This window comes from Ornithorhynchus anatinus, chromosome 1, assembly GCF_004115215.2.
Source record: "Ornithorhynchus anatinus isolate Pmale09 chromosome 1, mOrnAna1.pri.v4, whole genome shotgun sequence".
Lineage (NCBI taxonomy): Eukaryota > Metazoa > Chordata > Mammalia > Monotremata > Ornithorhynchidae > Ornithorhynchus > Ornithorhynchus anatinus.
This window is the reverse complement of record NC_041728.1, coordinates 159,222,090-159,238,555: the sequence shown is the minus strand read 5'-3', so window position 1 is coordinate 159,238,555 and position 16,466 is coordinate 159,222,090. Positions and strand designations below refer to the sequence as shown.

The 16,466-nt window shown below is 41.1% G+C and overlaps 1 protein-coding gene and 1 non-coding gene across 2 annotated transcripts in view; both read left to right on the top strand.

Moving 5' to 3' along the window:
- Nucleotides 1–16,466, top strand: part of SI (sucrase-isomaltase) — an 85,480-nt gene that overhangs the window by 20,126 nt on the left and 48,888 nt on the right. The window contains exons 7-12 of the mRNA XM_029048754.1: nucleotides 2,842–3,013; nucleotides 4,564–4,663; nucleotides 6,664–6,776; nucleotides 7,828–7,953; nucleotides 10,620–10,751; nucleotides 10,836–10,955. Of these exons, the coding sequence (XP_028904587.1) occupies nucleotides 2,842–3,013; nucleotides 4,564–4,663; nucleotides 6,664–6,776; nucleotides 7,828–7,953; nucleotides 10,620–10,751; nucleotides 10,836–10,955 (763 nt within the window). The remainder of the gene's footprint in view (nucleotides 1–2,841; nucleotides 3,014–4,563; nucleotides 4,664–6,663; nucleotides 6,777–7,827; nucleotides 7,954–10,619; nucleotides 10,752–10,835; nucleotides 10,956–16,466) is intronic.
- LOC114817638 lies at nucleotides 9,196–9,332 on the top strand. The gene has a single exon (XR_003765496.1). It is a non-coding gene; the product is annotated as a small nucleolar RNA SNORA7 (small nucleolar RNA).

Sequence of the window (16,466 nt, the reverse complement as noted above, 5' to 3'; positions counted from 1 at the left end):
GAAGTATGCAGGCTGGGCTGTAGAAGGAGAAATGAGGTGAGATAGGAGGGGACAAGTGATTGAGTGATTTAAAGCCAATAGTGAGGAGTTTTTGTTTCATACTGAAGAGGATAGGCAACTACTGGAGATTTTTGAGGAGGGGTGTGACATTTCCTCAACATTTTTGTAGAAAGATAGCAATAATAATGGTATTTGTTAAGTAGCCCTTTCTTTGTGACAAACAGTGTTCTAAGTGCTGGGGTAAATACAAGGTAATCAGGTTGTCCCGTGTGGGGCTCACAGTCTTAATCCCCATTTTACAGATGAAGTAAGTGAGGCACTGAGAAGTGAAGTGATTTGCTCAAAATCACACAGCAGACAAGTGGCAGAGCAATGTTTAGAACCCATGTCCTCTAACTCCGAAGTCCGGGATCTGTCCACTAAGCCACGCTGTTTCTGATCTGGCCAGTGGAGTCCAGCATGGACTGGAATGGGGAGAGACAGGAGGGTTGGAAGGTCAGAAAGGAGGTTAAGGCAATAGTCTAGGCGGGATAAGATGAGTGATTGAATTAACATGGTAGCAGTTTGGATGGAAAGGAAAGGGCAAATTTTAGCGATGTTGTGAAGGTGGGACCAACAGGATTTGGTGACGGATTGAATATGTAGGTTGAATGAGAGAGACGAGTCAAGGGTAACACCAAGTGTACGAGCTTGTGAGATAGGAAGGATGTTGGTGCATAGGAGCTTTGTTTTGGACAGGTTAAGTTTGAGGTGAAGGGAGGACATCCGATTAGAGATGTCTTGAAGGCAGGAGGAGATGCGTGCCTAGAGAGAGGGAGAGAGATTGGGGAGGAGGGGTAGATTTGGGTATCATCTGCATAGAGATGGTAGTTGAAGCCTTGGGAGCAAATGAGTTCTCCAAGAGAGTGAGTGTAGATGGAGAATTGAAGGCTTTGTAACGGGTGATACTTTGTTTTAATATAAACCAGGTTTTGACAGTTATTTCTTAAACCTATAACAATAGTAATAATAATGATAATGGTGTTTCTTAAGTGCTTGCTATATGCCAAACACTGTACTAAGTGCTGGGGAAAATACAATATCATCAGGTCTCATACAGGGCTCAAAGTCTACGTAGGAGGGAGAACAGGTATTGAATTCCCATTTTACAATTGAAAGAACTGAAGCAGAGTTAAGTGACTTGCCCAAGGCCACACAGATATTGTGTCATAGTTGGAAATAGAACCCAGATCCACTTAGTCCAAGGTCTGTAGTCTTTCCACTAGGCCATGCTACCTCCTCTCCTTCCGGCAGCTGCTAGCCCACTCTTCACATCTCTTCATCCCTATTGCCCTACTAAAAGATACAAGATAAGTTGCAAAGTGGTTTTTCTTCCTAAATTATCTCTATGAACAACGGTATTTTATATTAATGTGTGCTGAATGCCATACTAAGTGCTTGGAAGAGTACAATACAACAGAGTTGGTAGACACATTTCCCTCCCCCAGAAATCTTACAGTCTAGATGGGGAGACAGACATAAAAATCAATAATTTACAGATATAATAAATAATTGCAGATAGATGCATGAGTTAGGGAAAATTGATGACAAATTTACTTTATATCTCACACAGCTAGAGAATTGGCAGGGGCAGGGACAATTAACATGTTACAAGATATCTAGAGATCAAAAATGATACATTCTGTTCCCATATCTAGAATTACACTTGTTTTTATAGACCATGATTAGACTTCCCTGAAATTCCGAAGTAAATTAACATTTACTGGAACACTTATACGTGATCTTTGAATACTTGAAAGCACTCAATTACCTCGCCCCCTCCTACCTCACCTTGCTACTACAACACAGCCTGAACACTTTGCCCCTCTAATGCTAACCTCCTCACTGTACCTTTATCTCATCTATCTGGCCACTGATCTCTCGCCCACATCCTGTTACTGGCCTGAAATGTCCACCCTCTTCATATCTGACAAATAATTACTCTCCCCAACTTCAAAGGCTTATTTAAGGCACTTTTCCTCAGAGACCTTCCCTGACTGAGGCCACTTTTCCTTTTCTCCCACTCCCTTCTGCATCACCCTGACTTGTTCCCTTTATTCCTCACCCCTCCGAGCCACATAGTACTTATGTACATGTCTGCCATTTTATTGATATTAGTGTCTGTCTCCACCTCTAGACTGTAAGGTCATTGTCAGCAGGGAATGTCTCTGTAATGTTGTTATACAGTTCTCTCCCAAGTGCTTAGTTCAGTGCCCTGCACATGGCAAGCACTCAATAAATACAATTGGCTGATGATCTGTAAATAATTTCATCAGCTAACTACTGTTTTTAAATGGGACATTCCTGAAAGATGTTCAGAGACTTTTTAGGTGGATTTTAATTATAAAATTTTCTACCTGATATTTTGAAGACAAGACAATGAGGAAGGCACTTATAATAATCTTATTTGTACATTTTCTTTGAAAAAAAAATAGAGGGTCTCACTTTCCCATAAAATTTCTATTAACACATTGTTGTAAGGAAGAAAGGTACTTACTCAAGAATAACATCTATTAATTAAAGCTTTATTTTTTATATATGAGATGAAATATTAGTTAATATATTTTTGTTAACATATATAGTTAACATGTATGTGTTTTGTTTTGCTGTCTGTTTCCCCCTTTCAGACTGCGAGCCCGTTGTTGGGCAGGGATTGTCTCTATCTGTTGCTGAATTGTAAATTCCAAGTGTTTAGTACAGTGCTCTGCACACAGTAAGCATTCCATAAATATGATTGAATGAATATGCATTCAATAAATATGATTGAATGAATATATATGTAGTATTTGTTGTATTTTTCAGGTTTGACACAAGCGTTGGGCCTCTTGTGTTTTCTGACCAGTACCTACAACTTTCAGCCAAACTTCCTAGTGAATACTTTTATGGGCTTGGAGAGCATATTCATCAGAGATATCGGCATGATTCTTCCTGGAAAACGTGGCCTATCTTTACCCGAGATGAACTACCTGGTGGAGTAAGAAATTATCTCTGTGCTGGTGGTTACAAGGGATTTACCAAACGCCAAAGAATATTATGATTTTAGAGGTTATACAATTATTCCTATTCTAGCAATAATTATTAATGTTATGATATTTGTCAAGTGCCTACTATCTGTAAAGCACTGTTCTAAGTGCTGGAGTAGATACATCATCAATGGTATTTATTGAATGCTTACTATGAGCAGAGCACTGTATTAACTGCTTGGGAGAGTACATTAGAACAGGACTGACAGACTTGTTCCCTGCCCACAATGAGCTTATAGTCTAGAGATATAAATTAATGATGTCAGACTCAGTCCCTGTCCCACATAGGGCTGAAAGTCTAAGTAAGACGGAAGACAGGTACTGGATCCGTATTTTACCGATGAGGATACTGAGGCACAGAGATGTTTAGTGACTTGCCCAAGGTCATATATCAAACAAGTGGCAGAGCTGAGATTAGAATCCAAGTCCTCTGTCAGATGTGTGTACTTTCCACTTGACAGTGCTGCTTTTAGTGTATCAGTGAAATTTCTCAAAAGCCATCACTCTCTAGTTCAGATGTACATAGTTATGTTAGGAAGAGTCAGTGAAACAAGAAGCTACCAACTCAGGAGCTATAGAAGCTTGAAGTTTTCATGAAAGTTTTAAGTCTCTTCCATTAGCTATATTAGATAGGTGCAGGTAGTATTGCTTCTCTTCTAATTTTGTTACACTCTAAAGCAAATGTAGTCAGTGCTCCAATAATAGCTGGCATGACTATAGGTTGTTATTTCGGTAGAGCTAAGAGGCCTTTCAGGTAAATTCTCAAATTTAGAGCATTCAAATAAGCAGAAGCAGAATTCCACATCAAAAGATAGAGAGGCATTTCCTGTGACCACCGCACTAGATCCTTGAAGCCTGTGGTTCTAGAGTAGCTGCAATTATTTAGTACTGATCTATGAGGTCAAGAAGACATGACATACTTTTGGCAGAGATCCTAGGTTTTAGAGCTCAAAAGCTGTTCTATGCAAAGCAAGTAATGCATAACCTCAGCACTATGTTTCAGCCAGTAACTAGGATCTGAGGCAAGAGATGCCTGGGGCTGTCAAGGAAAGGCTGAGGCAAAGAGAGTGTAGAGATGCAGGGCTTCAGAGGAAAATAGAGGAGATAATTAATAGTAAAAGTCATTTTATATGGAACTTTAGAGGCACAGGGCTGATGTGGAAACCAGAACAGAAATTGGGGAAATATAAGAAAATACAAACATCACTTTAACCTTTCATGAGTTTTATCTAGGAAGATTTATTTGCATTCTAAGAGAAATAGATATGTGATACCCATTCATGGATAGTATCTGCTTTGTGTGTAAGATTATTTCAAGTGATAAAGCAAACATAAAGAGTAAAGAAAGGAAGCTATAGGAAAATAAAATTTCAGAATCAAACTTTTGGTTTTATTATTTATATATATATATATATATACACAATGTTTTTTTTAATGCATGGTGTATTTTTGCATTATCTTGAATGTTTTGAGTTTTCATACACTTCTGTTTGTCTCACAGAACAATCATAATTTATATGGTGCTCAGACTTTCTTCATGTGCCTAGAAGATGAAACTGGAGCATCATTTGGTGTTTTCCTAATGAACAGCAATGCTATGGGTAAGATTAATTTCTTTATAGGAAGTCCATTGTATCTGTCAAGTGTTTATTGTATGCAGAGCACTGTGCTAAGCACTTGGGTGGGGACAATATAACAATATATAACAGACATTCCCTGCCCACAGTGAGTTTACAGTCTAGATGAATAAATAAAATTACAGATGTACATAAGTGCTGTGGGGCTGGGAGTGGGGATGAGTAAAGGGAACAAATTAGGGCCTTGCAGAATTGAGTAGAGGAAGAAGAAAAGAGGGCTTACTCATGGAAGGCCTCTTGAAGGAGTTATGGCTTCAGTAAGGAAAAACAATCCCAAACCTACCTCACCAGCCCCAACTATCTAGTATCTAGCAGCTTCTTCCCCTTGCAATTAAGTACCCTTTTCTCCTTCCCCTCCCCCCATTAGTTAGCTGTGTAAGATGGAGCCTCCAGCTAAGTATATAGTACTTATGTGGAAAGTTCTTCCTGGGGGAGAGGGCTTCCAGGTGTGATATTTGACCAGTTTAGACAACTTCTGAAGGTTTTCTCCACCTTTTTGGGTGAGGGTAGCTTAAATGATCATCACCAAGGTTGAGTAATACAAGCTAATGCTGACGTTAAATCATGAATACTGTAAGTATTCATACCCTTACCTGCAAAATAAACCTAAAAAACACAACTCAGCTGTTTTCAAAATACTTGCTCAATTAAACGTGCCAGCTGTGTAGCCCAGAATAAAGAAATGTGAGGAGACAAAATGAAAATGCAAAATTCATATCCTAACTAAACTTGAAAACTTTATAGTCTTTCACAGATATGGGTTGAGCATGGCAAGGTCAAAAAGAAGAAAAAGAGTTATAGACATTATATTATTTAAAAAAAAAGTTCAGTGTTGAATCAAAATTAATGAAGGTCATTTTTAAACTTTTTTCATTAGTCTATGCCAACAAAATGATAGTATTGTATATGACTGGGTGGGTGGATGAAGTCTTAAATACAAGTCTGTCATGAATTACAGGCCAGTCTTGGTCTAACCAGAAAAACTTCGAGTGAGAACCTGTGTGAAGTAATTGATTACTGTGACGAGCCCCTGGTTCGTACCAACCAGGACCTTCCTGGACTGGGGGAACCTCAGTAACACTTAGTAAAATTCACTAAGGTTACTATGAAAAGCTTTTTACTTAGTTTTTGCCAACATTCAAGGGAGTGACACATACACACACTCACTCCACCACCCAAGAGTCCAGTACCAGTCTGCGGTGAAAGGAGCCCGTTCTGCAAATGCTCCTTCTTTCTGCTTTCAAGTGCTGCTCTCTGCATGCTTCTGCTCCTCTGTGTGCCTCCATGCCACCTCCAGGTGCCCACTTTTTGGCATACTTCAAAGCATCCCCCTTTTATCTGCCTTAGGTGCTGTGGCTCTCTGTGGCAGTCATTTAGTGGTCCAGGCCCATTACTGGGTAGAGCAGGGAGATAAAGCCCCGCCTCCCTCTATGCTCCACCTCCCACAGGCCAGCAATCACCTGCCTCAGGTAGAGCCCATCAGTGGCTTTGCAAAGTCTCTTCCTTGTTCTTTTTTGTGTGATCACAAACAAGTCTCTAACAAGGCAGCTTGTTGTGGACTCACCACAATTACTATGCTGGTTTGTTCAGTGCCACTAATAGTATCTACCTGCCATAATGTTCCCACTGGAGTGATAGGCACAACAAGCTAGGAGCTAGGCATCAGTGCAGCTTGTTTTATGTTGCCTGCAACACTTATAAAATTCACTTATAGCCAAATTAACCACAGCATAATGCTGGAGCTGTGCTGCAGTACCGTACACCAGCAGGCAATGGATGTTTCAGGAGCCAGTGAAGCCTCTGCCATCCAAACTTAAGTTTGCCTGGCTACCTATTTGAGATGTTCTCATAGTTTTTTAAATCAGAAACCTTCACCACTGATAGCATAGTCCTAGTTTTATAATTGTGGTCTAAATGTGCATTTTTTTTAGTTGATTTTCCTTTTCTAATTTTTATTTCTACAGAAATTTTCATCCAACCAACTCCGATAATAACTTATCGGGTTATTGGTGGCATTCTGGATTTTTACATCTTCTTAGGAGACACCCCAGAGCAAGTTGTGAAGGAATATCTAGAGGTATGTTTCAAACCTATATCACATCATGCAAACATAAAGTAAGTACTAAATCTGGCCAACCAATCTTTTTTTAAAAAACTAGAGAGCATGGGCCTGGGAGTCAGAGGACCTGGGTTCTAATTCCAGCTCTGCCACTTGTCTGCTGTGTGACCTTAGGCAAGTCACTTAATTTCTCTGTGCCTCAGTTACCTCATTTATAAATGGGAATTAAGACTATGAGCCCACATGAGACACGTACTTAGTGTAGTGCTTCACAAATATCATTTAAGAAAAAAAAAAACCTGCTTAAAAAGCTTTCCTGCCTTCTAAGGTATTCTCTTCCCCATTGTTAATAGAGCACATTTCAGATTACAAATCATTTTTTCTTTGGACCCATGTATTATAATTCCATGAATAACTAATAAAGTAGACATTATTATGTTTGACCTTGCTGAATTCCAAATTTTCAATTTTGCTTTTCACGTTTTACTTTATTCCAATACGTTTTTATGATATTTGTTAGGCATTTACTTGTGCTAATCACTGTACTAAGTGTTAGAATAGATACAATATAAGCATATCAGACACAGTCCCTTCCCCAGATGAGACTTACAGTCTAAGTGGGGGAGAATAAATATTTTATCTCTATTTTTACAGTTGAGTAAACTAAGGCACAGAGAAGTTAAGTGACTTGCTACAGGTCACATAAGGAGGCAAAAGTGGAAGCCGGATTAGAACTCATATCTCCTGACTCCCAGGCCCATCCTCTTTCCTGTAGACCATGCTATTTCTTGTATACACTTGTGTACTTTAAGTAGAGATCAAGATATAGACAGACATAGCCACAGACTAAAATATGAAACACATCAGACTTTACAACATATTCAGGAAAATGCTTAATTTATCATAATGGTTCATAATGGATAACTTGTAAAATACTTTGGTATTCAATTCATGGTGGAATTTATGACATTTGAAATGTGGTTTGTAGCTTTGGATACTGATTATAATTCTTCTACATTCCAATTCTTAAAGCCTTTATACTCACAAATTTTAAATTTTCAAACCTAAGTTTATTGGACGGCCAGCAATGCCTGCATATTGGAGTCTTGGATTCCAGCTGAGTCGCTGGGATTATGGAAGTCTGAATGAAGTGAAAGCTGTTGTGGAAAGAAACCGCGCAATTGGCCTGCCTTATGTAAGTAATAGTTTTATGTCTAGCTGGGTTTTGGTCAAGTGGGTTCATTTTAGGTGTTGTCAGTGATTTTGCCTTCAAGCTATATGTATAGATGATGAAGAAGTAACTGACATAATAGTGGAATTTGTTAAGCACCTTTCTAAACACTGTGACAGATACAAGACAATCAGGTTGAACACTGGTCCTCTCCCTCATGGATTTCTGTGGATGAAGTATTAAAAATTGTCACAAATTCAGTTTTTCATTCAACCCAAGAAGAAAAGAATAACTGCTAGCCTTGTCCTGTCTTATGCTGCCGAGTTGTCTCTGACCCATAGCGATGCCATGGACACATCTCTCCCAGATCACCCTACCTCCATCTGCAATCGGTCTGGTATTGTATCCATAGAGTTTTCTTAGTAAAAATGTGGAGTGGTTTACCACTGCCTTCTTCCACGCAGTAAACTTGATTCTCCACCTTCAACTCTCTTCCATGCCGCTGCTGCCCAGCACAGGTGAGTTTTGACTTGAAGCAGATTGACTTCCACTCACAGAAGCAGCGTGGCTCAGTGGAAAGAGCATGGGTTTAGGGATCAGGGGTCATGGGTTCTAGTGCCGGCTCTGCCACCTGTTAGCTGTGTGACTTTGGGTAAGTCACAACTTCTCGGTGCCTCAGTTACCTCATCTATATAAATGTGAGCCTCATGTGGGCAACCTGATTACCCTGTATCTACCCCAGAGCTTAGAACAGTGCTCGGGACATAGTAAGCACTTAACAAATACCAACATTATTATTATTATTATTAGTCACTGTCCAAGCTAGGAATGGAATGGATATGCCTCTCCTTGACTCTGTCTCTCATAGTCAAGACTGGTAGAGTACTGGAAACTCTACAGGTATGACCCTGAAAGGGGAACTGCTAGGCACAGGATTGAAACAGAAGTAATTTAAGATTGTAACTTTTTTTGTTTATGTAAACCTATAAGCTAGCATTAAAAGGAATTTTTACCTGATGTTTAAGGTTTTAGGATTAAGTGCCCTGAACTTGTTGTGGCTCTTTTCCAATTCTAGGCCTGATTTTAGTTTTCTGTTTATAAGTGACAGAAGACACATGGCCTAGGGGTTAGAACATGGGCCAGGAAGTCAGAAGGACCAGTTCTAATCTCTGCTCTGCATCTTGTCCTCTGCTCTGCATCTTGTCTGCAGAGCAAATCACTTAACTTTTCTGTGCCTAATTTACCTCATCTGTAAAATGGGGATTACCCCTCTCAGGATAACATCTGGAGAGTTTCCAGTACTCTAACAGTCTCGACTATGGGAGGGAGAGTCAGCAGAGGCATATCCATTCCATTCCTAGCTTGGCCAGTGGCTAGCAAGTGGAAGGCAATCTGCTACAAGTCAAAACTCACCTGTATTGGGCAGCAGCAGCATGGGAGAGAATCAAGGGTGGAGACTCAGGTTTACCGCATGGAAGAAGGCAATGGTAAACCACTTCCATATTTTTACCAAGAAAACCCTATGGCTACACTACCAGAACGATTGCAGATGGAGGTGACACATTCTGGGAGAGATGTATCTATGGTGTCGCTAGGGGTTAGAGATGACTCGACAGCATAAGACAAAATAAAACGGAGATTAAGACTGTGGGCCCCATATGAAACATGGACTGTGTCTGACCTGATTTTCTTGCATCTATCTCGGCACTTAGCACAGTATTTGGCAAATAGTAAGCCAAACAAACACCATAAAAACCCAAAAACATCCAAGCATAATAAAATTTAAATTATTAGGTCAGATCCTTGAAGACAGCTTTCAGCTGCCAATAATGTCAAAAGCATGCTTGCAGGAAACTAGCTGCATATGGTTACTCTTTCAGTCATTCATTCAATCATATTTATTGAGCACTTACTATATGCAGAGCACTATACTAAGTGCTTGGAATGTACAATTCATCAACAGATAGAGATAATCCCTGCCCAACAACGGAATCACAGTCTAAAAGGGGGAGACAGACACCAAAACAAAATAAGTAGACAGTTAGTACTCTTTTTGGCATCCTTGTGTTAATGGATGGATCATCTGAAAAAATCCATCTAACATCCCTAATTTTCCCTCTACTACTTTTCCACGAGCTGTTTTTGACCCTATACATTTCCTTTAGTAATGAATGTTTATGCACAGGACCATAAAGATAGTGTGTTTTATGTCTACTGTGGCATCCCAAGACTTAGAGCTTTGTAGGAGATAGTTGCTCAATAAAACAATTGACTGCATGAAGCTTTTCCTTTTGTTCAACTTGAACCTACCACCTAGTATCTTTATAAGATTCAGTGATCCATGGTACCTTGTTAACTACATCCGTATCTTTTCACGATTATTTCAACTTTCATCATGTCCCCATTCAGAAACAGTTCTGTCACTCCGTCGCTCAATTTCACTGTAAAAACTTTGGGGAAAAGACTGAAAAACAGTGCCTAAAGGCTTTCACATTTTTCAGCAATCCTGATTTTCCTCGAAGATAGGCCTTTGATTAGTTTATATTTGACAATCATTTTGTTGAAGTCTCTGTTCTTTATTTACTATTTTGATAAACAGGTAGACTCTCTTAAACTGGCCTGATATGGTTAAGCAATGAAATAATATTTTAGTTTAGGAGTTATTCATATCCATTTGAATACTTTTTCAGGATACTCAAGTCACAGATATTGACTACATGGATGAAAAAAAAGACTTTACTTATGATAAGAATGAATTCACTGATCTTCCTCAATTTGCTAAAGACTTACATAGCAAAGGAATGAAATACATCATTATCCTGGTAAGTAGTTAAGTACATTCCACTTAAAACCTTCTTTTGATTGAAATAAATAGATTTTGAAAATGTTCATTTACCTGTTCCTAGGATCCTGCTATTTCTATTAATAAAAACAGTGATGGCTCTGTCTATGAAACCTATGAGAGAGGGTCAATCAAGAAGGTATGGATTAAGGAGAAGGATGGAGTTACCCCACTCATTGGAGAGGTAAGCAATACATTTGCAGACATGATAATATATTGAAATCTCAATAGTGTGGTACAGGAATAATCTATTCCTGGTTACCTGTTTTAATTTGGATCAAGAAAGCATGTGCATATGTTATACACAGAGAATTCCTTCTGGACTTTGAGATCTTTAAAATATCTTAGAGAAAACTTTCAAATCATATGGCTTTAGCAATCAGCTACATTGAATTTGGGGGCAGTTCATCTACCAGAGTTAACAGTTCTAGATTGTGAGCCCATTTTTGGGTAGGGATTGTCTTTATCAGCTGCCAAATTGTATTTCCCAAACATTTAATACAGTGCTTTGCACACAGTAAGCACTCAATAAATACAACTGAATGAATGAATGGTCAAGTCAGGATAATTTCCCATGGTAATCCCAGACATCTTTAAAGTATGTTTGAAGAGCAAAGCACTTAGAATGCTTACAAGCTAATATTTCTCCAGGATTCAGTATATACATAGATCACAATAAATATGCGAGTAAGTGTATAAATAGAAAAAGTTCTATATACTCCTAAGATTTCTGGGGCCTAAGGACTTACAGTCTCCCCGTGACGGATTAATCAATCTATCAGTCAGTCATACTTATTGAACTCTTAATATGTTCAGAGAACTGTATTAAGCTTTTGGAAGAGTACAATATAATAGTGTTGGTAGACATATTCCCTGCTCACAATGAGCTTACAGTCTAGGGGGGAGACAGACATTAACATAAATAAATAAAATGTATATAAGGGCTGTGGAACTGTGGAAGAGTGAATAAAGGATAGAAATCCATGTGCAAGGGTGACACATAGGGAGTGGGAGAAGAGGAAAAGGGGGCTTGGTCAGCGAAGGTCTCTTGGAAGAGATGTGCATTCAATAAAGCTCTGAAGGTGGGGCGAGTGATCATCTGTCAGATGAGAAGAAACCAAAGGCGGGACATGGGCAGGATGTCAATGGAGAGACACAGTGAATAGGTTGGCATTAGAGAAGAGAGGTTTGTAGGCTGGATTTTAGTAGGAGAGTAATTAGGTGAAATAGGAGGGAGCCAGGTGATTGTACGCTTTTAAACCAATGGTAACGAGTTTCTGTTTGATGTGGAGGGGTATGGGCAAACACTGGAGGTTCTTGAGGAATGGGAAAATAAGGAGTAAATATTTTGGGAGAAAAACAATAATAATGGTGGTATTTGTTAAGTGCTTACTATGTGCAAAGCACTGTTCTAAGTGCTAGGAGGGATACAAGGTGATCAGGTGGTCCCACCTGGGGCTCACAGTTTTAATCCCCATTTTACAGATGAGGTAACTGAGGCACAGAGAAGTTAAGTGACTTGTCCAAAGTCACACAGCTGGCAAGCAGCGGAGCCGGGATTAGAACCCACAACCTCTGACTCCCAAGCCTGGTCTTTTTCCACTGACCCACGCTGCTTCTCTGATCCAGGCAGCATAGTGAAGTATGGACTTAAGTAGAGAGAGGAGGCAGGGAGGTCAGCAGAGAGGCTGATCCAATAACCAAGGTGGCATAAAATAAGTATTGGGATTAACGTGGTTGCAGTTTGGATGGAGAGGGAAGAATGGATTTAGTGCCCTATTGAATATGTGGGTTGAATGAGAGGTAAATTGAGGATAATGGCATGAGAAGCAGGAAGAATGGTGGTGCTGTCTACAGAGAATGGCAAGATAAGGAATTTTGTTTGAGATATGTTAAGTTTAAGGTGATGTCATGACGTCCAAGTAGATGTGTCTCAAAAGCATGAGGAAATAGCAAGACTGCAGAGAGGGAGGCAGGTCAGGGCTGGAGAAGTAGATTTGGAAGTCATCCACATAGAGGTGGTAGTTGAAACTATGTGAGTGAATGATTTCTCCAAGGGAGTGGGTGCAGATGGAGAATAGAAGGGCACCCAGAATTGAGGCTTGAGGGACACCCAAAGTTAGGGAGTGGGAGTCAGAGGAGTCCATGAAAGAGACTTAGAATGAGCAGCCAGAGAGATAGGAGACCTTAGAGGGGAAATTATCAGTGAAGCCAAGGTTGGATAATGTTTCCAGGAGAAGTTGATGACCAAGAGTGTCTAAGGCAGCTGAGAAGTTGTGGAGGATTAAGGATAGAGTAGTGGCCATTGGGTTTGGCAAGAAGGAGATCATCTGTGACTTTTGAGAAGGTGGTTTCTTTTGACTGAAGGGGGTGGAAGCCAGGTTGGAGTGGGTTAAGAAGAAAATTGAATGAGCTGAAGTGGAGGTAGCGGATGTAGACAACTGGGTCAAGGAGTTTGGAGAGTAATGACAGGAAGGAAATTAAGTGATAACTGGAGAGAGCTGTAGGGTCAAGGGAGAATATTTTTAGGGAAGGGGAGTCATGAGCAAGTTTGAAAGCAGTGTGGGGAAACCCACGGGAGAGCAAACAGGTGGAGATAGCTATCAGGGAGGGAGGAAGGGAGTGGGCAGGTGCTTTGATAAGGCACAAAGGAATGGGGCCAGAAGAGCGGGAGGAAAAGGTGAATTTTGATAGAAGGCAGGAGATCTTCTCTTGAGATACTGCCAGGAAAGATAGAAGAGTTGAAGGGACTGGAGGAGGGACAGACTGAAGAGGAGCAAGGGAGATTTCATGATATTACACCTGTTGTTTTCAGGTCACTGGGGGCAAGAGGTGGGAGAGGCAGGGCAACAAAGGGTTTGAGTAGGGAATTACACATCTGGTATGACTGGTTAGGGCAGTGGCCATGGGAATTAATAAAGAAGGAGAAATAATTTTGATGGGCAGAGTAGAGAGCATAGTTAAGGATTGTAAGGATGAACCTGCGGTGGTTGAGGTTGGGCTGATATCTGTATTTCCACCAACAGTGCTATGAATCTTGAGCACAGGAGTGAAAAAAGCAGACTGTGGAGGTGATTCAGGGCTATGGGTTATTGTCACAAGATCTAGGAAGGAACGGGGAACAAGTGAGTTCAGTAGATAGGGTGGTGCCAAGGGTGTCAATTTTCTTGTCAAGTAAAGATAGCTTGGATATGGAGACTAAATGGGGCATGGTGATTTGACAAAATTGGATGGGGTTGAGAGATCAAAGCTCTCTGTGGAAACAGGACAGATTTGTGGGGAGGAGGTGTGTGGGAGAGTAGGCAAGTGAAAAGATGGTGGTTGGATGGAAGGATTTGAGAATTACTGAGGTTAGGTTTGTACGGTGACTATTCATCCACTCATTCAATAATACTTATTGAGCACTTACTGTGTGTGGAGCACTGTACTAAGCACTTAGGAAAGTACAACAATACGCAGACACATTCCCAGCACCCAACGAACTTAGAGTCTAGAGGGGGAAACAAATATTAATATAAATAAATGTTACAGATATGTACAAAAGTGTTGTGATCTAGGAAGAACAAAGAGAGCGAGTCAGGGTGACACAGAAGGGAGTAGGAGAAGAGGAAAGGAGGTCAAAGTCAGGGAAGGGCCTTTTGGAGGAGATGTGCCTTCAATAAGGCTCTGAATGGAGGTTGAGAAACCATTTTTGGATTTGAAGAGGAAGGACGTTAAAGGCCAGAAACAGGATGTGGGTGAGAGATGGTGGCAAGATAGGCGAGTTGGAGGCACAGTAAACAAGTTAGCATTAGAAGAGCAAAGTGTGCCATCTGGGTTGTAGATAGAGAGGAGTTAGTTGAGGGAAGGCAAGGTGATTGACCACTTTAAAGTCAATGAAGAGGAGTTTTTGTTTGAAGCAGAGGTCGATGGGAAACCAATGGACTATTTAGAAGGGGGGGTGGTCACATGTCCTGACTGTTTTTGTAGAAAAATGACCCAGGAAGCAGAGTAAAGTGTGCCCGCACTGGGAAGAGACAGGAGGCTGAGAGGTCAGCAGGAATACTGATGCAGTAATCCAGACAGCGTAGGAAGAGTGATTGTATTGGTGGCAGTTTGGATGGAGAAGAATGGGCAGATTTTAGTGATGCTGTGAAGTTGGGACTGACAGGATTTAGTGATGGATTGAACATGTGGGTTGAATGAGAGAGAGGAGTCAAGGATAACACCAAGGTTATGGGCTTGTAAAACTGGAAGGATGTCTACAGTGATGGAAAAGTCATGGGGAGAACAAGGTTTGGTTGGGAAGATGAGGAGTTCTGTTTTGGACATGTTAAGCTTGAGGTGATGGGAGAACATCCAAATAGAGATGTCATAAAGGCAAGAGGAAATGAGAGACTGCAGCAGGGAGAGAGGTCAGAGCTTGAGAATTAGATTTGAGTATTGTCTATATAGAGGTTGAAGTTGAAGCCAGAGGTGACAACATCTAGTGTGTGTCCAAGCTGGTAAGTGGGTGAGGTGGGTTCGAGCAGGAAGTCAGTGGAGTTGAGGAGTGATAGAAAGAGAGCAGCAGATGGGTTGTCAGGAACTTAATAATATAATGTTGGTATTTGTTAAGCGCTTAATATGTGCAGAGCACTGTTCTAAGCACTGGGGTAAACATGGGAATCAGGTTGTCCCACATGGGGCTCACAGTCTTAATCCCCATTTTACAGATGAGGGAACTGAGGCACAGAGAATTTAAGTGACTTGCCCACAGTCACACAGCTGACAAGTGGCAGAGCTGGGATTCAAACTCATGAGCCCTGACTCCAAAGCCCGTGCTCTTTCCACTGTGCCACGCTGCTTCTCAACTTCTCTGTGTATATTAAAGTCCCCAAGTATCAGTGTAGGAATGGAGAAAGAGAGAAGGAATGTGAGAAAGGGATCAAAATGTTTTTTTAAAGTTGAAGATGGTGCCTGGGAGTGAGGAGGTAGATGACTGTGACTACTATCTGGAGTGAGTGGTTGGGATGAATGGTATGCACTTCAAAGGAAAGGAAAGAGAGAGATGGGGAGGAAGAATGGTGCGAAAGTGACTTTGGGGAAGGAGAAAGAAGCGAACTCCTCCCCTTTTATCACTGATGGAGAGTGGGTGAAGATGAGGCCCCTCTAGAGAGAGCAGCAGGGAAAACATTGTCATCCGGGGAGCACTAGGTTCCCGTGATCGCAAGGAGTAGCAGTGACTAGGTCAGGAACCAGTCAAGGTTGAAGGGAAACTTTCCCACAGTGGAGCACAGTTCCATAGGCAGCTCTTGGCTGACGCTGTAGGGGCGGGGACAGACAGGAGCAGGCAGGGGGCTGGGACAGCATGGGACAGCATGAGGGGTGGGGAGGGATTAGATGGGAGCAAGTAGGTGGGGGCTTGCATTGGGGAGGGGTTTAAAGGGCAATGCTGGGACAGGATAAAAGGGATGGAGTGAAGGAGACGTTGAAGGGATGGGCAGGGGAGATGATGGGAAGGGAGGACAAGGATGGGCTGATTAGAGGGAGGGGATTGAAGGGAAATTTAAGGACTGAGCCAAGATTAAAAATTATAGGTGAGGTTATCAGCAGCAGTAACCGCATAATCAGGTAGTTCCGTGATTAAATTGCTGACTTTTATGCAGGTCCCTGAGTCCTTGAGATCATAGATCTGAGAGTAAACAAAGAGCTGGGTCGATGTAAAGAAAAGCAG